We start from the raw sequence: 25,251 nt of genomic DNA on the forward strand, positions 1-25,251 counted from the left end.
TGTAAAGTTGAGTAAGACTCAAAACCCGACCATGGCAGAAAATAGAAAGAGAATGAAAAGTCATTCCCTATGCCTCAGTCATAGGTTCTATAAAGTATGCTATGCTATGTACCAGACCTATTGTATACCTTAGCATGATTTTGGCAAAGGGTGTACAATAGTGATCTAGGAGTAGATCACTGGACAACGGTCAAAATTATCCTTAGAGGACTAAGGAAATATTTCTCGGTTATGGAGGTGATAAAAGAGTTCGTCGTAAAGAGTTACGTCGATGCAATCTTTTGACACCAATCTAGATGACTCTAAGTCTCGATCTGGATACATATTGAAAGTGGGAGCAATTAGCTAGAGTAGCTCCATGCAGAGTATTGTAGACATAGAAATTTGCAAAATACATACGGATCTGAATGTTGTAGACCCGTAGACTAAACTTCTCTCACAAGCAAAACATGATCACTCTTTGGGTGTTAATCACATAGTGATGTGAACTAGATTATTGACTCTAGTAAACCCTTTGGGTATTAGTCACATGAAGATGTGAACTAATCACATAAAGATGTGAACTATTGGTGTGAAATCACATGACGATGTGAACTACATTATTGACTCTAGTGCAAGTAGGAGACTGAAGGAAATATACCCTAGAGGCAATAATAAAGTTGTTATTTATATTTCCTTATATCATGATAAATGTTTACTATTCATGCTAGAATTGTATTAACCAGAAACTTAGTACATGTGTGAATACATAGACAAACAAAGTGTCCCTATTATGCCTCTACTTGACTAGCTCGTTAATCAAAGATGGTTAAGTTTCCTAGCTATAGACATGTGTTGTCATTTGATGAACGAGATCACATCATTAGAGAATAATGTGATGGACTAAGACCCATCCGTTAGCTTAGCACTATGATCGTTTAGTTTATTGCTATTGCTTTCTTCATGACTTATGCATGTTCCTATGACTATGAGATTATGCAACTCCCGAATACCGGAGGAACACTTAGTGTGATATCAAATGTCACAACGTAACTGGGTGACAATAAAGATGCTCTATAGGTGTCTCTGATGGTGTTTGTTGATTTGGCATTGATCGAGATTAGGATTTGTCACTCTGATTGTCGGAGAGGTATCTCTGGGCCCTCTCGGTAATGCACATCACTCTAAGCCTTGCAAGCAATGTGACTAATGAGTTAGTTGCGGGATGATGCATTACGGAACGAGTAAAGAGACTTGCCAGTAACGAGATTGAACTAGGTATGATAATACCGACGATCGAATCTTGGGCAAGTAACATATCGATGACAAAGGGAACAACGTATGGTGTTATGCGGTTTGACCGATAAAGATCTTCGTAGAATATGTAGGAGCCAATATGAGCATCCAGTTTCCGCTATTGGTTGTTGACCGGAGATGTGTCTCGGCCATGTCTACATAGTTCTCGAACCCGTAGGGTCCGCACACTTAATGTTCGATGACGATATGTATTATGAGTTATGTGATTTGATGTACCAAAGGTTGTTCGGAGTCCTGGATGAGATCACGGACATGACGAGGAGTCTCGAAATGGTCGAGGCATAAATATTCATATATTGGAAGGTTACATTCGGACACCGGAATGGTTTGGGTCGTTTCGGATAAGTTTCGGAGTACCGGGGGTTACCGGAAGCCCCCCCCCCCCCCCGGGAAGTTATTGAGCCTTATGGGCCTAGTGGTGGAAGAGAGGAGGCAGGCCAAGAGGTGGCGCGCCCCCCCTAGCCCAAACTGAATTGGACTAGGGCTAGGGGGCGGCCCCCCTTTCCTTCTCTTCTTCCTCTTCTTCCTTCTTCTCCTACTTGGACTAGGAAAGGGGGGAACCTACTCCTACTAGGAGTAGGAATCCCCCCCTTGGGTGCGCCCCTTGAGGCCGGCCCTCCTCCTCCTCCCCTCCTTTATATACGGGGAGGGGGCACCCCATAGAAACACAAGTTGATCGTTAGCCGTGTGCGGTGCCCCCCTCCACGGTTTTCCACCTCGGTCATATTGTCGTAGTCCTTAGGCGAAGCCCTGCGTCGGTAACTTCATCATCACCGTCACCACGCCGTCTTGCTGATGGAACTCACCCTCGGCCTCAGCTGGATCAATAGTATGAGGGACGTCACCGAGCTGGACGTGTGCAGATCGCGGAGGTGCCGTGCATTCGGTACTTGATCGGTTGGATCGTGAAGATATTCGACTACATCAACGGTGTTACTAAACACTTCCGCTTTTGGTCTACGAGGGTACATAGACACACTCTTCCCTCTCGTTGTTATGCATATCCTAGATAGATCTTGCGTGATCGTAGGAAAATTTTGAAACACTGCGTTCCCCAAGAGAAACCAACTTTCCCTGTTAGGATAAAGGAACATGCTAAAGTTTCAACTGTGGTCAACAAAAGTTATATTAGAACACCTAAACCTGATGAACAAATTAAAGTAGATCCTAGTGTTGTTATGGTTAAGGATCTCTTGGAAGAAAATATAGATGGGCATGTTATTTACTTCCGTAATGAAGCTACTAGAATTGACAAACCCAATAGAACGGATAATCATAGACCCGTTGTTGGCATGCCCGTTGTCTCAGCTAAAATAGGAGATCAATGTTATCATGGTTTATGCGACATAGCTGCTAGCATGAGTGCTATTCCCTTTACCTTATATCAAGAAAATATGAATGACATAGCACCCGCTGAAATAGAAGAAATAGATGCCACTACTAAACTTGCTAATATAGACACCATCACACCACTTGATATTGTTAGAGATGTTGAAGTCTTGTGTGGGAAAACAAAATACCCTACTGATTTTATTGTTCTTAGTTCCCCACAAGATGACTTTTGTCCCGTTATATTTGGTAGACCTTTCTTGAACATCGTTAATGCTAAAATAGATTGTGAGAAACAAACTGTCGGTGTTAGTTTTGGTGATGAGTCTCATGAGTTTAATTTTTCCAAGTTTAGTAGAAAGCTTCATGAAAAAGAATTGCCTAGTAAGGATGAAAAATTGGTCTTGCTTCTATTGTTGTACCTCCTACTGATCCGCTAGAACAATATTTGTTAGACCATGAAAAGGATTTACATATGCATGAAAGAAATGGGATAGATCAGATTTTCTTTTTGTACAATGTACTCTGCTTAAACACAAGTTGCCTATTGAAACTCTAGGAGGTCCTCCTCCACCTAAAGGTGATCCTATGTTTGAATTAAAACAATTGCCAGACACTTTGAAATATGCTTATCTTGATGAAAAGAAGATATATCATGTTATTACTAGTGCTAACCTTTCAGAACATGAAGAAGAAAGATTATTGAAAGTTCTAAGGAAGCATTGAGCTGCTATTGGATATACTCTTGATGATTTAAAGGACACTAGTCCCACTCTATGTCAGCACAAGGTTAATATGGAATCTGATGCTAAACTCGTTGGGATTGACTTCATCAACAGGCATATGGATATTTGTCCCGACAAGACGATCATGCAGTACAGTGTGACCTGCAAAATATGGGATGTTGACTTCCACCATGAAATCCTAAGGAAGTATTTTGCTGCGCATGGTGATTTCGATCTCACACTGAAGAAATGTGTGAGTGTTCCCTCCTTGTTTGCACATATTTTTTGTCCCATGCTATGTTTTATCAGTAGCTATACTTCACATGTGGGCTACATACTGTTTTTTGTGACAGATGTTTCATGTGGCAACAGCTGCCATGTAAAATAAGGTTGACTGCTTTTTAATGCAACTTATGTGGCAATTTCAATTAAAATAGTTGGCAACTTGTTCATACATGGATGGCAACGTCTTTAAATTACACATGGCAAATAAACATTCTCTGCTATCGCATTTATGGACACTCGCTGCTTTGTCATTCATGTACCTCTTACTGCATCCGGCAATATCTTTTCAAATCATTGTTCCTACTACATCATTTGCTGTTTTTGATTTCAACTCTTCTTTTTTCCCTTTATTTTACTTGTAGGTACTATTCCCCGTGTTCCAAGAGCTTGCACCACAGGACCCACATGACAAGTGTGCTCACCACTACGCGATTTGCCTTGACCTGAAGAACCAACGTTTTGAGGTGCTTGATTCAATGCGTTCAGAAGCTGATGCAGACCTTACTACACATGCTGAATTCTTCATCAACAACCTCAAAGAGACATGGAACTGTCACTACGAAACTTGAAGGGTCCAGATCGGACATTTTCCAATTGAGTATGTCGCGACTACGAAGCAAGGAAACCGGTAATTACTATCGTTTTTCATGTGTCCTCCACACCAATCCCTAAACCTTTTTGTCACCTCTGCATTGAAGTTTATGATTTTTTCTGTTCTCTTGAGTTGACCTGATTCTTTTCTTTATAGGCATGACTGCGAATTTCACATGTTGGAATACCTTACAAAGTGGGAAGGCCAACGGGTCCCTGTCGTCACAGCTGCAATGGTCGTTGAGCTCCGCAAAATATACACATGGAATTGGTTGATGAATGAAGATTTCAACACGCGGGCCAACGCATGAGAGTTCATAGAGGAAGTTGTCAAAATGCCAACAAGAAGTATAAGTGATCACATGGTTCTCCATACCGCACGCCTACCTTACATTCTGTGGCTGAGGAATGTAAGGTATCAACTTGTTCTTTTTAAAACTATGTCTGTGCACTATGTTATGACTGCATCCCCCCCTAGCCTAGTATATAGTGGTGGCGTGTGAGTGACATTGAATATTTGTAATATATGTGTGGATGTGAACCTACTTAGGTGTGATAGCAGCTACGTTTATGTTTCAGTACTGTTATGTGTTTGTGGTTGGTAGCACCAGTCGGGTGTTTTGAATGCATCTATGATGCCTGGAAACATGGCAAATATAGTTGATCAGACACGATTAGTGAAAGTAATCGTTCTGTTTTTTTTTGCTTTTGGGTTTTTTGCATTATAACTGTATTGGTTAGCATGGTAGTTCATAAGCAGCCGTTACCTTGTGCTTTTTGCACGCGATCATTTCAACTAGTTTTTTCATAGTATGCGTACAATACAATATGTGTGGAATAAAATGCGTTGACTGAAGCGGAAATCTACGCGATGGCAGATTTAGTAGAAATAACATGGCAGATTCGGTATAAATAACATGGCAGATTTAGTACCACCCACGGGGCAATTGTAGTCACTGATTCATGTCATTTTCTTTCAAGTTCTGGTGCCAATCAACAGTCATTCTCCCATTTTTTTTAAATCTAGACCATTTACCTTACAAAAATGTCACCATCCCGTCCCTTTCTTTGTTTTCTTGTGTTTTGCTTGAATCCTCAACCCCGATTTGTATCTGACCTCTTTTGGACGCCCTTTTGTGATGGAACGGGGCGGGTTCTTGACCTGGGTTTGCGTGCTTGCTGTTCCAAACCCTACCTCCGAGTTTTCAGATGATGGACCCGTGGACGAAGGCACACTTGAGGTGCGGGGGAACCTGTGTAAGGCTTCTTTAGCCTTCCTCTTTTTGATCTCATCAAGCTCTCTTTTCAGGGCCTTCCTGTGTTTTTCTGCCACCCTCGCTGTCTCATCACTCTTGCATGCTTCATCTATTAGTTCAGCATAGTTCTTGGTCAACATAGCATGCCTCACAGCTTCCATGGTTGCCTCTGGTCTCTCATCATGCACAGCCAAACTGCATTTGATGTTTATGGACCCAACGCATCGTCAGCGTCCCAAGTCAATCGCCGCCGTATGAAATGGCGGGCCAATCGCTTACCGCGACCATGTCCATTACTTTCAGTATGTGACAACACACAATCCCGTCCTGTTTGAATTTGCAGCATTGGCAGTAGTATTCTCCTTCGTTTACCGAGGCCTTCACGAAGTAGTTCCTTCCCTTGTCCGGGTCTTCAGGTTCTGAATCCGATATGCCCAATAGAGAACACACCTTGAACGTATGTTCGTCCCTCTGGTAAGCCGTGTACATGCTGGCACGCTTTATTTCCTCCTGGAATCTGCATGTTTTTGTGTTTTTGTTAAACTCTTATATGATGTTTTTGTAGCACCTTATGTTGATGTAGGTCGTAACATACCAAACGTATCTAACATCAATGATGGCATGGAAATGCTAATTTTTTCCCCACATCTGTTCTTGTGTTGTTTGTTTCCACATGGCAACTGTATAACATTTAACATGGCAATGCAGTTCATTTAACATGGCAAATGTTGGGGAACGTAGTAATTTCAAAAAAAATCCTACGCACACACAGGATCATGGTGATGTATAGCAACAAGAGGGGAGAGTGTGTCCACGTACCCTCGTAGACCGAATGCGGAAGCGTTAGCACAACGCGGTTGATGTAGTCGTACGTCTTCACGATCTGACCGATCCAAGTATCGAACGCATGGCACCTCCGAGTTCAGCACACGTTCAACTCGATGACATCCTGTGAGCTCCGATCCAGCAAAGCTTCACAGGAGAGTTTCATCAGCACGGTGGCGTGGTGACGGTGATGATGATGCTACCGACGCAGGGCTTCGCCTAAGCACCGCTACGATATGATCGAGGTGGATTATGGTGGAGGGGGCACCGCACATGGCTAAGAGATCAATGATCAATTGTTGTGTATGTGATCATATCCGGGACTCCGAACTACCTTCGGTACATCAAAACACAAAAATTCATAATACTGATCGTCACTGAACTTTAAGCGTGCGGACCCTATTGGTTCGAGAACTATGTAGACATGACCGAGACATGTCTCCAGTCAATAACCAATAGTGGAACCTGGATGCTCATATTGGCTCCCACATATTCTACAAAGATCTTTATCAGTCAAACCGCATAACAACATACGTTGTTCCCTTTGTCATCAGTATGTTACTTGCCCGAGATTCGATCGTCGGTATCTCAATACCTAGTTCAATCTTGTTACTGGCAAGTCTCTTTACTCGTTCCGTAATACATCATCCCGCAACTAACTCATTAGTTACAATGCTTGCAAGGCTTATAGTGATGTGCATTACCGAGTGGGCCCAGAGATACCTCTCCGACAATCGGAGTGACAAATCCTAATCTCGAAATACACCAACTCAACAAGTACCTTCGGAGACACCTGTAGAGCACCTTTATAATCACCCAGTTACGTTGTGACGTTTGGTAGCACACAAAGTGTTCCTCTGGTAACCGGGAGTTGCATAATCTCATAGTCATAGGAACATGTATAAGTCATGAAGAAAGCAATAGCAGTAAACTAAAACGATCAAGTGCTAAGCTAACGGAATGGGTTAAGTCAATCACATCATTCTCCTAATGATGTGATCCTGTTTATCAAATGACAACTCATGTATATGGTTAAGAAACACAACCATCTTTGATTAACGAGCTAGTCAAGTAGAGGCATACTAATGACACTCTGTTTGTCTATGTATTCACACATGTATTATGTTTCCAGTTAATACAATTCTAGCATGAATAATAAACATTTATCATGATATAAGGAAATAAATAATAACTTTATTATTTCCTCTAGGGCATATTTCCTTCAGCAAATGCAGTTTTGGTCACGTGTCAACTACACATCATTTCAGACGGCAACTACAGTTCATTAAACATGGCAACTACAGTTCAACCCACATGGCAACTATAGTTGATTTCGCATGGCAACTACAGAACATGTTTACAATGTATTCACTGGCTATTTTTAAAAAAATCAGCAAATCAAAAATGGCAACTGCATTGCATTCTACATGTCACCTACTAACTTCATGCTTGTGCAAATTAGAACGGTAAAATTATTCACTTGTTAAAAATCTTGTTGGTATGTATCTTGCTCATCTGCCTTTCCATCGGTAAATATGTTAGAAATTTAGGCTACTTGAGCGCAGTGTTTGCTTCTTGCTGTAGCTCAGATCCCAGTATTTTCTGTTGCAAAGCAGTGTATTGCTTGGCAAACTGTAGCAATGAGTTGCCAGGGCTCACGTACCGCTTCAAAACAGCATTGAACCCCTCGCTGCGTTGTGTATTCTGCAAAAATGGGAAGAAGGACTGCATGAAGTAGGCCGGCACCCAGTACATTCGCTTATCCCATAAGCTAGTAAGCGTCTCGTTGTCTTGGACTTGATATGTTTCAATCATAGCTGTCCAGCTCCGTTCAAACTCCTCCACCGTCAAGTTGTGGTCCACACACAACTCGAATGCCTTGTGCAGCTCTGGACAGTCAGCAAAGAATGATCCTAGCGTCTCCACAGCCTTCTTAATAATATGCCACCTGCAGTGCCTATGCACTGCCAACAGAAAGACCTCCTCTGTGCCTGCACGCATGCTAAAATTCTGGTCTATTATTATATTCATCGGAGCAAGTCCACCCATGGACTCCAAGAAGGTTTTGAACAGTCAAGTGTAACCATCTGTATCTTCGTTCTGAACGAGTCCGCAACCGAACTGCAATGACTGATTGTGGTTATTTATTCCTATGAATGGAGCGCAGGGCATCTTGTACATATTTGTGAGATATGTCGCGTTGAACGAAATGCAATCACGGAAATGTTTATAGGCTCTTCTTGCAGCACCATCCACCCAAAACATGTTTCTGACACGGTCCTCGTCGTCCAATCTGATCCTGCAGAAGAAATCAGCATCCGCTTTTGCTTTCTCTTCGAAGTAGGCTATCGTGTCTTCTATGTCAGCCAACCTGCTCTCTCTACGGTACTTTGCCTTTAGTTTTGTGATGTCTGCCAGTATGTAGGGCATGCTACTTAGTCTACCATCTCCGTTGTGGATCAAGGACAGTTTCTGGACCATTCTTGATGGACCGACTTTACAATCATGTAGCAGCTTTATGAATTTCTTCTCGAGGGGGGTGAATCCTCTGTGGGCGCTTAGAAATTTTGCGAGATCAGACTTCTTTATGAGTTCATGGTTGTGTTCCTGAAAATATTCGGTGACCACCTACCATGCTCCATCTGCGTTTAGCTTACACCGGACAGGGCATTCCGTCTTGACAATGATGCCTCTCTTTCGTTCCGGCACGACAGGCGCAACACCATGGAACATTGCATATCTCTGGTAGAATTCCTTGGCATCTTCAAACGAACCAAATCTCTGCCCAACATACGGTAGTTGAGGTACCATGATTTCTGATTGCCCATCTTCTTCATCCTCTTGTGCTTCATCATCAGTTTCATCATTCACTTCAGTATCGGCGGCTGTTTCATCTGCTTGAGTGTTGCTTGTGCTGGTCTGCAAAGGTGTGCTTGTCGGCATTGCTGGAACAATCGCCATTTCCGACACTGATTCTGCATTGTTTGTGGCAGGACTGTTGGCTGGCTGGTCGAACGCTTCTTCCATGTGCTCGTAGGTCCCCGAAGTAGATGTCCCCGCTGCGTTGTTGATTGTACTTGAAGGTCCTAGAAAAAAACAGGTGCGTGTGTAAGCATTGCTTCAATGGCAGGTTTATCATAATGGAATATAGCAACTACATCTGATTTGGCATGACATTATTCACACAGCAAGTCATGGCATCTGCATATGGCCATGCATGGCAAGTGCAGTTTTTCAGCCATGGCAGCTACAGTCTAACAAACATGACAGTTACTGTTGCCAAGGCATGGCAACCAACATCTTTAGCATCAAAACTTGTGTTCTAGGTACAAGCTCACTAGAAAAAATGGAGTCAATCACAAATGTTGCACACAGGCATACAGCAATTGACAAATCTAGAAGACGGTAGATGACTATTTTTGCACGCTTCCACTTGGTAGCATTTATGTTGTTTTTCTTCCACCACCGTGACAAATCCACTTTCCCCCCATGCTTTTCCACAAAAGCAAATGCACTACTGTTTTGCTGGTTCACATATTTTTTTACCTTGTTGTGCCGCATGTGCTAATCGTATCTGGTCTGTCATTCCAATTTGTTGTGCTCTATCTGTAATAGCGTTGGCCTGCAACTGTGAAGCTTGCGACGATACGTTTGCCGATGTGGTTCCACCATAACAACATGCAATCATTTTTAGTAGTTGGTCAATGCATGGCACCTGCAGTTTGCACAACATGGCACATGTAGTTGTTCAACCATGGCACGTAGATTTGTTCACACTTGTCATCCACAGTTGTTTAGACATTGCAATCACATTTGATTACACATGGCAACTTCAATTGACTTGCAGTTGTCCAAACACAGCAACTGCAGCTGTCCAGACCCGCGTTTTGGTAACCGAGCGAAATTCCGAGCTTCCGCGTGGTTACCGCATTTACCGACCCCCCTCGAGAAACACTCATATCGAGCAAAAAATCTCGAATAATTTGAAAAATTTTGAATTCAAACTCTCACAGTATAGTTAAATATATGCCATCTCTTCCATGGCAACTGAACTGGTTGTGGCCTGGTGGTAAAGCGAGCGGTCCTTCGCCCCTGAGACGCGGGTTCGAATCTGGGCTCTCATGTTTTTAGTTTTTGAGAGTGCAAAACTTAAAAAAAGATACGATTTTGTTGGAGCGACCAGGCCTCGAACCCGCGACGAGTGAGCAAGAGCTAGCTGCGGTCGAATAGCCACCAGGCCAGGGCAACGCAGGTGATTATTGGAGTTAAGTTGCTATCTATATCGTTCTTAAAAAATTTGAATTCAAAATTTGATTATAAATTCCGTCCGATTTTTTTTCGGAATTTCATGGTTACCGTGGTAACCGCAAATTCCGGTTCCTCTCGAAAAAAAGGTCTGCTTGGGATCCAAAACCTTGGTCCAGACACGGCAACTACAGCTGTCCAGACACGGCAACTGCAGCTATCCAGACACGGCAACTGTGTTTTGTCAAGTCACCATGTAGGATCTAGAAGTAGATGTGTCTAGAGGGGGGTGATTAGACACATAATGCTCAAGTTGCAATTTTTAAGCTTTTTCGGTTTAAGTGGAGTTTAGGCACAATTTCAACACACACAATACATATCAAGCAAGCATGCAAAGAGTATATGAGCAGTGGAATGTAAAGCATGCAACTTGCAAGAATGTAAAGGGAAGGGTTTGGAGAGATCAAACGCAATTGGAGACACGGATGTTTTTCCCGTGGTTCGGATAGGTGGTGCTATCCTATATCCACGTTGATGGAGACTTCAACCCACGAAGGGTAACGGTTGCGCGAGTCCACGAAGGGCTCCACCCACAAAGGGTAACAGTTGCGCGAGTCCACGGAGGGCTCCACCCACGAAGGGTCCACGAAGAAGCAACCACCCACAAAGGGTCCACGAAGAAGCAACCTTGTCTATCCCACCATGGCCATCGCCCACACAGGACTTGCCTCACTAGCGGGTAGATCTTCACGAAGTAGGCGATCTCCTTACCCTTACAAACTCCTTGGTTCAACTCCACAATGTTGTCGGAGGCTCCCAAGTGACACCTAGCCAATCTAGGAGACACCAACTCTCCAAGAAGTAACAAATGGTGTGTAGGTAATGAACTCCTTGCTCTTGTGCTTCAAATGATAGTCTCCCCAACATCAACTCTCTCTCATAGGATTTGGATTAGTGGAAAGAAGATTTGAGTGGAAAGCAACTTGGGAAGGCTAGAGATCAAGATTCATATGGTAGGAATGGAATATCTTGGTCTCAACACATGAGTAGGTGGTTCTCTCTCAGAACATATGAGTTGGAATGGTGTGTGTGTTCTGATGGCTCTCTTCCCGAATGAAGAGGGGGTGGAGGGGTATATATAGCCTCCACACAAAATCCAACCGTTACACACAGTTTTCCAATCTCTGGTGGGACCGAATCATAAACTCGGGCGGACCAAAAATGTAAACCTAGTGACCGTTAGAGATCTCGGTGGGACCGACTGGATCAACTCCAGTGGGACCGATGTGCTAGGGTTAGGGTAATCCAAAACTCGGTTTGACCGATTACTCAAACTCGGTGGGACCGATTGGGTAATAAGTGAAACTGAGATTTGGCCAAGCAAACTCGGTGGAACCGATTGCATATCTCGGTGGGACGAGAATATTGCAATGGGGAAACAGAGAGTTTGCAAGCCCATCTCGGTGAGACGGGATCCATCGGTGAGACCGAAATGATTAGGGTTTGGCAGTGGCTTATGACAAAGTGAAACTCGGTGGCGCAGATAGGAAGAATCGGTAGGACCGAGTTTGGCTTAGGGTTTAGGTCATATGTGGAAGTGGGAAAGTAGCTGAGAATTTTTGGTATATCATTAAGCACATGAAGCAAGAGGCTCATTAAGCAACACCTCATCCCTCCTTGATAGTATTGGCTTTTCCTATGGACTCAATGTGATCTTGGATCACTAAAATGTAAAATGAAGAGTCTTGAGCTTGAAGCTTTAGCCAATCCTTTGTCCTTAGCATCTTGAAGGAGTTCCCACAACCTTTAGTCCATGCCACTCCATTGTTGAACTTACCTGAAACATGCTAGATAGAAATGTTAGTCCAACAAGAGATATGTTGTCATCAATTATCAAAACCACCTAGGGAGCACTTGTGCTTTCAATCTCCCCCTTTTTGGTAATTGATGGCAACATACATCAAAGCTTTAGATAAAGATGTAAGGAACAGCAAGTAAAGCTTTGGAAGGACATGTAACGAGCATAGGCTCCCCCTACATGTATGCACTCATGTAAATATGAAATATAGAGGCATGTGAGAGCATAACCATGACAGAGTAAGCAATGTGTTACATGCATCTTGGCCATATGCATCAGAGCAAAAGATTATCAAGGAAAATACCTTCATGCTCATGAGTCCTTCTTGCAAACAGTATGTACATAAGCAAGAACTCCTCATACTCATGATTTTGATGCATATACTTACCTTGTGGTCTTGAGTTGGCTTAGGATGGAATGGACCTGCACAAACAAGGTTAGATAACACAGGTACGTCCACTAGCCAGAGCAAACAAAAGAAATCACAAGAATACCAAGACTGGGATGACATGTAGAGAGTGAGTACAAGGTACCACATTGAATTCAACATGTCCCCAAGAATAAAGATATGCAATGAATTTGACTGATTTCTTTTCCTTAGGTGTCTTGCTCCCCCTGAATCGTACATGGGATATTGGGAGAAGATAGGAAACAGAAAATCAGAGCTGAAAGATATGAATAGAACTTAATTCAAATGAGTTCATATGAACATGTCTTTCCCCCAAAAAGACATGTGGCATCTCTCCTCTTGAACATCAAGCATCTGGGATCCTTGAGTATTCTCTCCCCCTTGGAGATTTCTTTCTCCCCCTTAATATATGGGATCCTTGAGTATTCTCTCCCCCTTAGTACTTTCTCCTTTGTAGGTGATAAGCTTTTGATGTGATCTCTCTCTCCCTCATGATAAGCTTTGATGTGATCTCTCTCTCCCCCTTTGACATCAATTTCCAAGAGGGTTTTTCCTGGAATCCATCGAATGGGTTTGGTCCTTGAGATTCAGTACAAAGCAGGAAATAAAACTGTGATGCTTGTAGAGGACAAGATTCATTGAGTGGAGCTAGATCAGAAGAAATATAGAATATGTGGCAAACTGTTTTTCCTGTTGCGAAATCGGTGGCACCGAGTGGCATGTTTCGGTAGTACCGAAGGGATTCGGTTGGACCGAAAATGGCAATGCGGTGAAACCGAGTTCATCATAGAGAAAAACACTTGTCACCTCAGCTCACTAGTCAAGTAAGATCTCACAAAGATTTGCAATGAATTTGATGCAGAAATATGCAGAACAAGAACCAAAAAAAAGAAAAGAGTGAAAGTTTCTAGATGAAGTTTTTGTTTTTGTTTTGTTTGAAAAAGAAGGAAACAAATATGCAAGGGACAAATGCAATAACTCAGAAAAGAACACAAGAGAACTTCATCTAGAATTGGGCGGTGACATAGTCACCTATGTTAGAGTATATTGACTTAGGAGTCAAGTGAGAACACTTGATCATAGGTCATACTCATCGTTTAAGCTCAAAATGGGGTTACCATTTTTCGTTTAAGCATCTTGATGTATTCACATCTTGTTGAGTTGCTTTGACTCATGTCTTGGAGTAAAGCTTCTCTAAGATGGAATAACATACCTTGGGTGGTGGTGTAGTTCTTGCTCATGTAGTTGAACTTGTGTGGGTGCTCAAGGTTGATGTAGTTCATCAAGAGTTGGGAGCACCACTTGGAGTTTGAGTTCATCTACCTACATGGGTTAGTTCTTGCAAGGAAGAGCACTTGTGTATCCAAAAATGACAATCATGAAGCTTAACATAGAATTTGTCAAAGGATATGTTTGAGTGGTTTTGTGCTTCCCTGTCTTCAACCACTATTGTGTAGAGTCTTGGTGATGTAGAGATTGCTCAAGATATGAGTGAGTCGCAATCTCATGGAATTAGATTCAACCAAGCACCTACATGGGTTAGACAACATGCAAGGTGCAAATATATCCAAGACATAAGATAGTTATCATAAGAGATATATCATGGATTAGTCATAAGCTCATGTCTTGCATGTATCCAATGGAGTTTCTACTCCAAGTTCGAAGCATCAATGATGTTCAATTCTCCTCTCAACCTGCAAAACACTTTCTCATCAAGTGGTTTAGTAAATATATCCGCTAATTGCTTGTCGGTGCGAACATGCTTAAGATTGATGTCACCCTTAGCAACATGATCTCGAATGAAATGATGACGAACTTCAATATGCTTAGTTCGAGAATGTTGTACAGGATTATGACCAATTTTGATAGCACTTTCATTGTCACAAAGCAGTGGAACATGTTTCACATAAATCTCATAATCTTTAAGAGTTTGGGTCATCCAAAGTAATTGAGCACAACATGAACCAGCGGCAATGTATTCTGCTTCGGCGGTGGATAAGGATACCGAGTTTTGTTTCTTGGAAGACCAAGACACAAGAGATCTACCAAGAAATTGACAAGTACCCGAAGTGGACTTTCTATCAACCTTGTCTCCGGCATAGTCCGAGTCGGAATAGCCAACAAGATCAAAAGAAGACCTCTTAGGATACCAAATGCCAAAATTTGGTGTATGGATTAAGTATCTCACTATCCTTTTCACAGCCTTAAGATGACAATCTTTAGGAGCAGCTTGATATCGTGCACACATGCACACACTTAGCATAATATCGGGACGTGAAGCACATAGGTATAACAATGAACCAATCATAGAGCGATAAACCTTTTGATCAACAGGTTCACCATCTTTGGTCAAATCATTATGTCCACTAGTAGGCATGGGTGTAGACATACCTTTGCATTCTTGCATATTGAACTTCTTGAATAAGTCCTTGGTGTACTTTGTTTGAGAGACAAATGTACCTTCCTTAGTTTGCTTGATTTGCAACCCGAGAAAGAATTTGAGTTCACTCATCATAGACATCTCAAACTTCTCTGACATTAGCTTTCCAAACTTTTCACTAAAGAGAGGGTTAGTTGAACCAAATATGATATCATCAACATAAATTTGGCATACAAATAGTTCTCCATTAACCCTTTTAGTAAAAAGAGTAGAATCAATTTTACCAATTTCAAAACCACTTGTAGTAAGGAACTTGGTCAAGCATTTATACCATGCTCTAGGAGCTTGTTTAAGACCATAAAGAGCTTTGTGAAGTTTGTAAACATGATTTGGTTTCTTAGGATTGACAAAGCCGGGAGGTTGTTTGACATAAACTTCCTCCTCTATTTCTCCATTTAGAAAAGCACTTTTAATGTCCATTTGGTACAAGGTGATATTATGGTGATTAGCATAGGCAAGTAATCTGCGAATGGACTCAAGTCTAGCAACGGGAGCATACGTCTCACCATAGTCCATACCTTCGACTTGTGTGTACCCTTGGGTGACGAGACGTGCTTTGTTGCGAACCACTTGTCCATCTTCATCTTGCTTGTTGCGAAACACCCATTTGGTACCAATGATGTTGTGGTTGTTGTCGGGCTTCTCAACCAATGTCCAAACTTGGTTTCTCTCAAAATTATGTAGCTCTTCATGCATAGCGTTTATCCAATACGGATCTTCCAATGCTTCTTCAACCTTCATTGGTTCAATGCTAGAGATGAATGAATAGTTTTCACAAAAGTTAGCTAAACGAGTTTTTGAGCGAGTGATTCTCCCGGTTTGTATATCATTTAGGATTTTCTCGACGGGATGATCTTTGGCAATTCTTGCTCAAACTCGTGAGAGCTTTTGCTTGGGTCTTTGTTGAACATCTTCTTCATCTTGTTCTTCTTCTTGGCCTTCTTCATTGTTGACGTCGTCGTTCTCTTGTCGTGGTGGAGAAGGTGGTTGTTGATGTTCATCTTGACGTACTTCCTCGTTTTCTTCATCTTGGTGTGTCCCACTTGTGGATGCTTCCGTGTCGATTCTTGGTTCACCTTGTCGTGAAGTAGAAGCTTCCACTTGGACGGATGAAGTACTCTCCTTCACCTCCGTTGGACGAATTTTGCCAATGGACAAGTCTTGAATTGCTTCTGAAGGGTCTTTGTCTCCTACATCAATTGGCAACTGCTCTACTTGCGAGCCATTAGATTCATCAAACTTCACACCTACCGTCTCTTCAACCTTTCTGGGAAATTGTTGTAGACACGGTAAGTGTGAGAGTTTGAGCCATAACCAAGTAGAAAACCTTCATGAGATTTAGGAGCAAACTTTGAACGACGATGCTTATCAAGAATGTAGCACTTTGAGCCGAATACTCGAAAGTATCCAACTTGGGGTTTGTTACCGGTGAGAAGCTCATATGCCGTCTTGCCGAGTAGCTTGTGAAGATATAAGCGATTTGTTGCGTGACAAGCTGTCTCAACCGCTTCTGCCCAAAAGTGCTTTGGCGTCTTGTATTCATCAAGCATCGTTCTTGCCATTTCGATGAGCGTCCGGTTCTTCCTCTCAACAACTCCATTTTGTTGAGGTGTGTACGTAGCCGAGAACTCGTGTGAAATCCCTTCTTCGTCAAGAAAGGTGTCCACATTTGCGTTCTTGAACTCCGTTTCGTTGTCACTCCGAACCTTCTTGATCTTCACATCAAACTGATTTTGGGCCTTCCTAGCGAAGTTTCTGAAGATCTTCTGGACCTGCGACTTGTCATTAAGAAAGAACACCCACGTAAATCTTGAAAAATCATCAACTATAACTAGACCAAAAGAATTTCCACCGAGACTCTTGTAGGCGTTGGGACCAAAAAGATCCATGTGGAGTAGCTCGAGTGGCCTCCTTGTGGTCATGATGTTTTTTACGGGATGTCTTCCTCCAACCTGTTTACCTGCTTGACAAGCACTACAAAGTCTATCCTTATCAAATATGACATCGTTAACTCCAAGGATATGATTTCCTTTAATAAGCTTGTCAAGGTTTCTCATGCCAACGTGACCTAGTCGTCTATGCCACAACCAACCTTTTGAGGATTTAGCAACAAAGCAAGTTTTAGGTTGTGCCTTTTTAGAGAAATCGACAATGTAAAGATCACCTCTACGCATACCCGTAAAGACCATTTTATGATTGTCTCGACGAAATACTTGGCAATCTACCTCAGTAAATAGGACATTCAAACCGAAATCAGCAAGTCTAGATACTGAAAGTAAGTTGTAGCCAAGAGATTCAACGAGCATGACATTTTGAATGGAACTATCATGTGAGATGGCCACCTTACCAAGGCCAACCACTTTACCCTTTGAATTATCACCAAAGGTGACATATTTTCGAGGGTCGTCATTTTCAGCAAGCTCACGAAACATCTCTTCATCTCCGGTCATATGATCAGTGCATCCACTATCAAGAACCCATTCCTTTCCTCCTGATTCATATCCCCGAAGATTTGCCATAAGACCAAAATGTCTCATTGCATCATCAAGATCGAAGTCACTGTCATCATCATCATAATATTCATGTTCATCATGATCTTGTGACTCATCATTTCCTAGAGAGGGTAATTCATTAGATAAATGATCATCAAAGTGGTCACTTTTATGAATTCTTATAGCTTTGAATATGATATCATTGATGACTTCAACATCTCCTTTAGCATGCTTAAGATTGGCAAGTTCAAATAGACATTTACCAAAACTAGGATCACTAGAGTTCATCTTACTCAAGGCAATAGATTTATGGAAAATTTCATCCAAAGTTTTCAAGGAATGATCGGGAAATCGTTCCTCAAGAAATTTCCATATGGTATAGGCACAATTGTGAGTAGGCAAACTAGCAATCAAATTTTTGGGCAATCCTCTAATGATGAGCTCAATAGTTCTAAGATTGCGAATCATGTCAATATCTTCATCTAGGGTAGGATGCAAAGGATCAATATGAGGTGCACAAGGGCTAGCAATATACTTGTTCAAATGATATTGATTGAAGATTACAAGCATCTCATTTTTCCACTCATGAAAATACTTTCCATCAAGAATAGGCACTCTATGTCTAAGACTCCCTAGTGTAGACACATCCATCTTCCTCCAATGGTGATTAAACCAAGGCAATGGAGACCAAAGCTCTGATACCACTTGTAGGATCTAGAAGTAGATGTGTCTAGAGGGGGGTGATTAGACATATAATGCTCAAGTTGCAATTTTTAAGCTTTTTCAGTTTAAGTGGAGTTTAGGCACAATTTCAACACACACAATACATATCAAGCAAGCATGCAAAGAGTATATGAGCAGCGGAATGTAAAGCATGCAACTTGCAAGAATGTAAAGGGAAGGGTTTGGAGAGATCAAACGCAATTGGAGACACAGATGTTTTTCCCGTGGTTCGGATAGGTGGTGCTATCCTACATCCACGTTGATGGAGACTTCAACCCACGAAGGGTAACGGTTGCGCGAGTCCACGGAGGGCTCCACCCACAAAGGGTAACGGTTGCGCGAGTCCACGGAGGGCTCCACCCACGAAGGGTCCACGAAGAAGCAACCACCCACAAAGGGTCCACGAAGAAGCAACCTTGTCTATCCCACCATGGCCATCGCCCACACAGGACTTGCCTCACTAGCGGTAGATCTTCACGAAGTAGGCGATCTCCTTGCCCTTACAAACTCCTTGGTTCAACTCCACAATGTTGTCGGAGGCTCCCAAGTGACACCTAGCCAATCTAGGAGACACCACTCTCCAAGAAGTAACAAATGGTGTGTAGGTAATGAACTCCTTGCTCTTGTGCTTCAAATGATAGTCTCCCCAACACTCAACTCTCTCTCATAGGATTTGGATTTAGTGGAAAGAAGATTTGAGTGGAAAGCAACTTGGGAAGGCTAGAGATCAAGATTCATATGGTAGGAATGGAATATCTTGGTCTCAACACATGAGTAGGTGGTTCTCTCTCAGAACATATGAGTTGGAATGGTGTGTGTGTTCTGATGGCTCTCTTCCCGAATGAAGAGGGGGTGGAGGGGTATATATAGCCTCCACACAAAATCCAACCGTTACACACAGTTTTCCAATCTCGGTGGGACCGAATCATAAATTCGGTCGGACCGAAAATGTAAACCTAGTGACCGTTAGAGATTTCGGTGGGACCGACTGGATCAACTCGGTGGGACCGATGTGCTAGGGTTAGGGTAAATCCAAAACTCGGTTTGACCGATTACTCAAACTCGGTGGGACCGATTTGGGTAATAAGTGAAACTGAGATTTGGCCAAGCAAACTCGGTGGAGCCGATTGCATATCTCGGTGGGACCGAGAATATTGCAATGGGTAACAGAGAGTTTGCAAGCCCATCTCGGTGAGACCGGGATCCCATCGGTGAGACCGAAATGATTAGGGTTTGGCAGTGGCTTATGACAAGTGAAACTCGGTGGCGCCAGATAGGAAGAATCGGTAGGACCGAGTTTGGCTTAGGGTTTAGGTCATATGTGGAAGTGGGAAAGTAGCTGAGGATTTTGGAGTATATCATTAAGCACATGAAGCAAGAGGCTCATTAAGCAACACCTCATCCCTCCTTGATAGTATTGGCTTTTCCTATGGACTCAATGTGATCTTGGATCACTAAAATGTAAAATGAAGAGTCTTGAGCTTGAAGCTTTAGCCAATCCTTTGTCCTTAGCATCTTGAAGGAGTTCCCACAACCTTTAGTCCATGCCACTCCATTGTTGAACTTACCTGAAACATGCTAGATAGAAATGTTAGTCCAACAAGAGATATGTTGTCATCAATTATCAAAACCACCTAGGGAGCACTTGTGCTTTCACACCACGTAAACACCAATGTCACCTATATTCCTTCTCCTGATTCCTTGTCCACAAAATCACTTCATACGACTCACCCTGTGTACGACGTTGATGGCAGGTATATGGTTGCCGCCTGTTGCCACGTGCTGCATGAAGGTCCTGCATTTTTTCATATAACTTCTAAGTCTTTGCCATCCTTGCAAGTTTAATTTCCTGGCAACACCAGTATGTTTCTTTTTCGTATGCGTTACCTTGATTTGCCACATTGGATGCTTGAAGTTGGTTGCCCACACATCTGTCAGCGTTAGCGCCCTGTGCCTGAACTTGCCATGGTATCCCCGTGTGTGTGGTTGGGTCATAAGAACCTGCGAAAAATGACATTGTAGGACGGTAGAATGCCATTTTCCTCGTCACAAACATGGCAAATGTCCTTTTTTATCATGCATCATACCGATGCTCGCATACTGATCTAGTAGTGGCAGCAACGACCCTGCAGAAATGAGTTGATTGTACTCTGTTGCATCCCAAGGAGGCGTTTTCGGCCTTTGAGAAAACCAAGGATCAGTGCCGTCTTCATGATTCATTTTTCTGGGTTTTTTCTCCCGCTATGTTTTCAGTCACTGCATGAACAAGAATGCATCAATATCCGCAAAATGCATTCTTGCTGTTTGCACATACAAGATAACATGGCATCTTATCACATTTCTTGCGTAGACAACCAACACATCATGACAAGTAGGACATGCACATTCATTCTCTTTTCTAAAATCTAGATGCCAACTATCATTTTGAACCGATGGCAACAGCCAACATAATACGATGGCAAGTAACAACATAACACTATGGCAGCTGACGGCAAAGATAGATGGCAACTAACGTCAGATACAAGTGGCAATTATTTTTCCTCCCTCGCTATGTCAAATTCCTCCTTTTCTTTTCTTTTTTAGTGATTCCTACGCATCCTTCTCTAGCAACTACTCGCACCAAGCCAATCCAGAAGCTTAGCTCAACTCTAGGATAGAATATGGCAGATCTGGCGTATGTTGGTGGGCAAATGTGAATACACATAAATCCGTGGTGTTTTTGCTATGACAGCGTGGATCTAGTCGCCATCTTCGTGGGCAATTTGCAATTTCAATTTTCTAGACAGAAGAAGGACGAGAAACAGAAGGAGATCAGAGTTCCACCTGTTAGGTCGTCGTCTCGAGAGGGCGGGGTTGGGGGAGGGGGTAGCGGTGGGGATGCGATAGGGATCTGCTCTGGTTATCATGACAACTAGAGAAGAAAGGGGATGAAGGTAGGGGATCGAAAGGTAGGAGACGACGACGGCAGGTCGGACTGGGGTTGGAAGGCAGGCCGGGACGAGGGGGCGCGTTAGGTCGTGCGGACAGTGTGGTCGATCGCCCGGACATGTGGGTGATTGTGCCACACACCGAACATGCGGGCTGTGGCTGCCTGTGCCCGGACGCCGTCGTGCGGACGGGGTCCTCTCCGTGCCACACAAGACATGCGGCACAACCCCACTAGATGCCACACGTGTGGCAGTTATCGGCGTCCAAAACAAAAAGGAAATTTGCAAGCTTTCTAAAACGGAAAAGGCAGCGGGATTTGTAATTTACTCGACACTTAATGAATAGCATTAATTCCCATTGCCATACGTATCGTCGTCGCCCGCCCCGCCTCGGCGGAGTCGCCGATAAAACCCGGCGCCGGCCGGCCGCCAGCTGTTGGTCGCATCCATTCCACCCTGCCGCCAGCCACAGATGAGTACTGCTCCTTGATTTCCTCTCCTCGCCCTGCTCGCACCCAGTTGGCTAGAAGCCGAGGATTCGTCCGTCGATAAACCTGTACCGACCGGCCGTCTGCCATGGCTTCGGAGCCGGTGATCGGGAAGCTCAGCGTCCGCGTTGTCCGAGGCCACAACCTCATCGTTGCCGACCCACTCACGCACACCAGCGACCCCTACGTCGTCCTCTGCTACGGCTCCCAGGTCAGACCCTCATCTCTTCTCTTCTTCCCAGTCCTTGACGCAGGAGCCGTGTGTTGCCACCGGCGGCCGGCTGCAGAGCGCCGCGTGGCAAAGGTCGCAGCCGACGAGCGGCGCATACATAGGTTATGGCCGGCCGCACGGCCTTCGGGGGATCAGGGTCAGGGAGGGCGACCATCTTCTCCGAAATCGTTTTGTGCTCACAAGATGTTCGATAGATGAACAAAGTTTCTGACCAGCGATTAATTAGTTGCCGCCCTTATATTTTCAGATAATTATTACTCCCGAAAGGTGCGGATTAATACCTGATAAACAGGTTTTGAAGTGATTGATATGAATCAGACTGTAGTTCCCAACTTGGTTTCGGGATTTCAAAAATGAACCGAGAATTAGTTCTATTTTATCTCCTCGTGGAATTGCTGCTTGCCCTCGATAGAATTAGTTGAGTGCTAAAAATTTCCGACAGTTTTACTTCACTACTATGCATTATGATCTATGAATATATAAACTGTAATTTCTAGAGTTGATTTCAGGTTATGTATGTGACATGGACAGATATCCCGCTTCTCACCAATTCACCATTACTGCTAATTTCATTATCTCCGTGTTACTGAAGTTTTATTTCCTCATGGTGTAGAAGGTGAAGACTAGCGTTCAGAAGAAAAATGTCAATCCTCTATGGAATGACGTATTGGTGCTCCCTGTCACAGATCTTACAAAGCCAGTCAAACTTGTAAGCCTTCTGTTTGAGTTTCTTCATCAAGTAAAGTCTACTAAAACTTTGTGTGTGTATATTATGTGTAACCTGAAGTTGAAAGGAACTTCAGTATTTGTACTATACAGTGCAGTGGGTATCCCTTTAACAAATTTCTTAAATAAGCCCCCAAAAAAATTATCGCATAGAATTTATTTCTGCGTTGAAACATGAAAGATAGGGGACTTTTTACACCATAGGTTCATAGATGGTTGGTGAAGATATTAAATGAACACTTATATATCCAACTGGCAAAAACATTATGCAGGAGGTTTTTGATGCGGACACATTCACAGCGGATGACAGCATGGGAGTGGCAGAGTTCATCGTAACTGATATCTATGACGCCGCGAAGCTGGATCTAAAGCATGCCTCTGATGGAACCAGGATCAAGACGATCTACCCGGTTGGCACAAACTACCTTGGCGGCGAGAGCCACGTGTCGTGGAAGAATGGCAAGGTCGTCCAAGACTTGATTCTGAAGCTGAAGAACGTCGGCAGTGGCTCTGTCGTGCTGCAGCTGGAATGGGTCCATGTCCCTGGTGTTGCGCTTTAAGCTGAGCCCGACTGAGTGTTATTGCAACCTTGTTTGACGAAGCTGCAGCTATGGTTGGTTCATGTTCCTTGTGTCAGATTTGGTAGCAATTTGTGGATGTTGTGGTTTGCAGTGCATGTGGTGTGTGTGCGCATTATTGACTTCAGCTGTGCACTGTATTTGTAGTACTGTGGTTGTGATGCTTGTGCTTGAAGTCGAACAAATAAGAGATACCGTTTGTGGTCAGCTGCACTGAGAGGTGTAATTTAAACATTCAGAGCTTAATTTGAAGATATGAGGTGGTAATTACTCACTCCGTCCCATAATGTAAGACGTTTTCGCAAGCTATGTTAGATTGCAAAAAACGTCTTACATTATGGGACAAAGGAGTAGTTTACATAAATTTCGACCTGGAAAACTGTAAAATTAGAAATATAGTACTACCTCGGCAACTATATATAAGACGTTTCAGTTCAAATCAAATTGTAAAAACATCTTATATTTAGTTACAGAGGTAGTATTTTATAAAGAATTGCGTATTCACGTGTTTGGTTCATTGGATGCATCGTTAGTTGGGCTAGGTCCTAGGTGGGCTTGCAGAAGAATCAAAAACAAAGAACAATGAGCAAAAACAACACAAACTAAAATCTTTAAGAACGGGCTCGTAGGCCCTTGGCGTGGGCAAGATACCATTGCTTGTGCTCAAACTAATATTCTTCGAACATAGGAGGTTACTTGACCCTTTTGTGATTTTGCATAGAGCATGTTCCTTAATCAATTCTTGGTTGATCTTAATTACAAAAAACCAGGAAAAGGGAAGGGAGATGATATGGGGATTATGGTTGCTCGAGCAAGTAACAAGTGAGATCTTCAATAGCTAGTGGTTGGCACCCTGAAACTCTTCAGATCACTGAGTAAATAGCATAAAACTACCACTTTTCGTGCTAGGGTTCCAAAAAACCACCACTTTTTTGTTTGTGACTGATACCTACCACTTTTCTCGTCGGCTGTCTCAAAAAATCCAAATCGCCCGTTGCTAGCGTTTTGAACCGTTTTCTGACGGTTCGGGCCCGCCAGTCAGGCCAGGTCAGCGCCGCGCGTGACGGCGAGGCCGTTAACGGCCGTTACTCGGACCGACCGGTGCGGTCGGACCGCACCCGCTCGCTCGCTGCCTTAAGTCGTCTCCCTCCCTCTCTCTGCTCTCACTCTGCTCCCCGGCCCGCACTCATCTCTCTCTCGCTCTCACTCTCCTCTCCTCTCTGCTCTTTGACGCCGGCGGCGACTTGCGCTGTGGAAGCTCCACTGCCGCCATGCCTTCCTAGGCGGGGATACGAGCTCAGAGGATGAGTGCGACATCACAAGCATGGACATGGCTCTTTGGGTAAGTTTTTCGATCTGCTGAGCTAGGGTTAGGGTTCATCTAGGAGCTAGACTAGGTTAGTGTTCATCTTGGTGAGCTAGGGTAAGCTTTGGTTACTGTTATTTAGTAGGCAGGGTTATGGTTGCTGTTTGAGCTATGTTTATGTATGCTTGAAAACTAGGGTTAGGGTTAGGGTTCTTGCTAGATTGGGGAAATAATTTGCGATCTATGTCTGGTTGTGTGAGCTAAGGTGATTTTGTTGATGTGTTCATGCAGGAGCTCCCTGACACCACCGTGGAGCCTCTTTTCTGTGGCCAACTGGAGCTTTCTGAACCCACCTGCATGATGCACCACATGAGGCCAATTAAGTGTGTGGCATTTGAAGGAACCTTAACTGGAAGGCGTTTCTATGGTTGTCCAGTGCCGCAGGTATAGTACCTTAATTGGAATCATTTTCTTCTGAACCCACACATGTATTTACAAGGATGACCACACAATACTATGT

General features: G+C 43.3%; 1 protein-coding gene across 1 annotated transcript; it reads left to right on the plus strand.

Annotated features, from left to right (window-relative positions):
- Positions 1 to 21,771: 21,771 nt before the first annotated feature.
- LOC125506511 (protein C2-DOMAIN ABA-RELATED 8-like) lies at positions 21,772 to 23,698 on the plus strand. Its single transcript, XM_048671315.1, has 3 exons — positions 21,772 to 22,100; positions 22,735 to 22,830; positions 23,120 to 23,698. The coding sequence occupies exons 1-3, from the start codon at positions 21,978 to 21,980 to the stop codon at positions 23,405 to 23,407; spliced, it is 507 nt and encodes a 168-aa protein (XP_048527272.1). The 5' UTR covers positions 21,772 to 21,977; the 3' UTR covers positions 23,408 to 23,698.
- The last annotated feature ends 1,553 nt before the right edge of the window (positions 23,699 to 25,251 follow it).

The sequence above is a fragment of the Triticum urartu genome, chromosome 5 (genome assembly GCF_003073215.2).
Source record: "Triticum urartu cultivar G1812 chromosome 5, Tu2.1, whole genome shotgun sequence".
Lineage (NCBI taxonomy): Eukaryota > Viridiplantae > Streptophyta > Magnoliopsida > Poales > Poaceae > Triticum > Triticum urartu.

Excerpts from the sequence above, each read along its gene's own strand:
- LOC125506511 (XM_048671315.1), top strand. The coding sequence starts at position 21,978 with ATGGCTTCGGAGCCGGTGATCGGGAAGCTCAGCGTCCGCGTTGTCCGA. Across the intron at positions 22,101-22,734 it reads TCCTCTGCTACGGCTCCCAG|AAGGTGAAGACTAGCGTTCA; the intron begins GTCAGACCCTCA and ends CTCATGGTGTAG. Across the intron at positions 22,831-23,119 it reads TTACAAAGCCAGTCAAACTT|GAGGTTTTTGATGCGGACAC; the intron begins GTAAGCCTTCTG and ends AACATTATGCAG.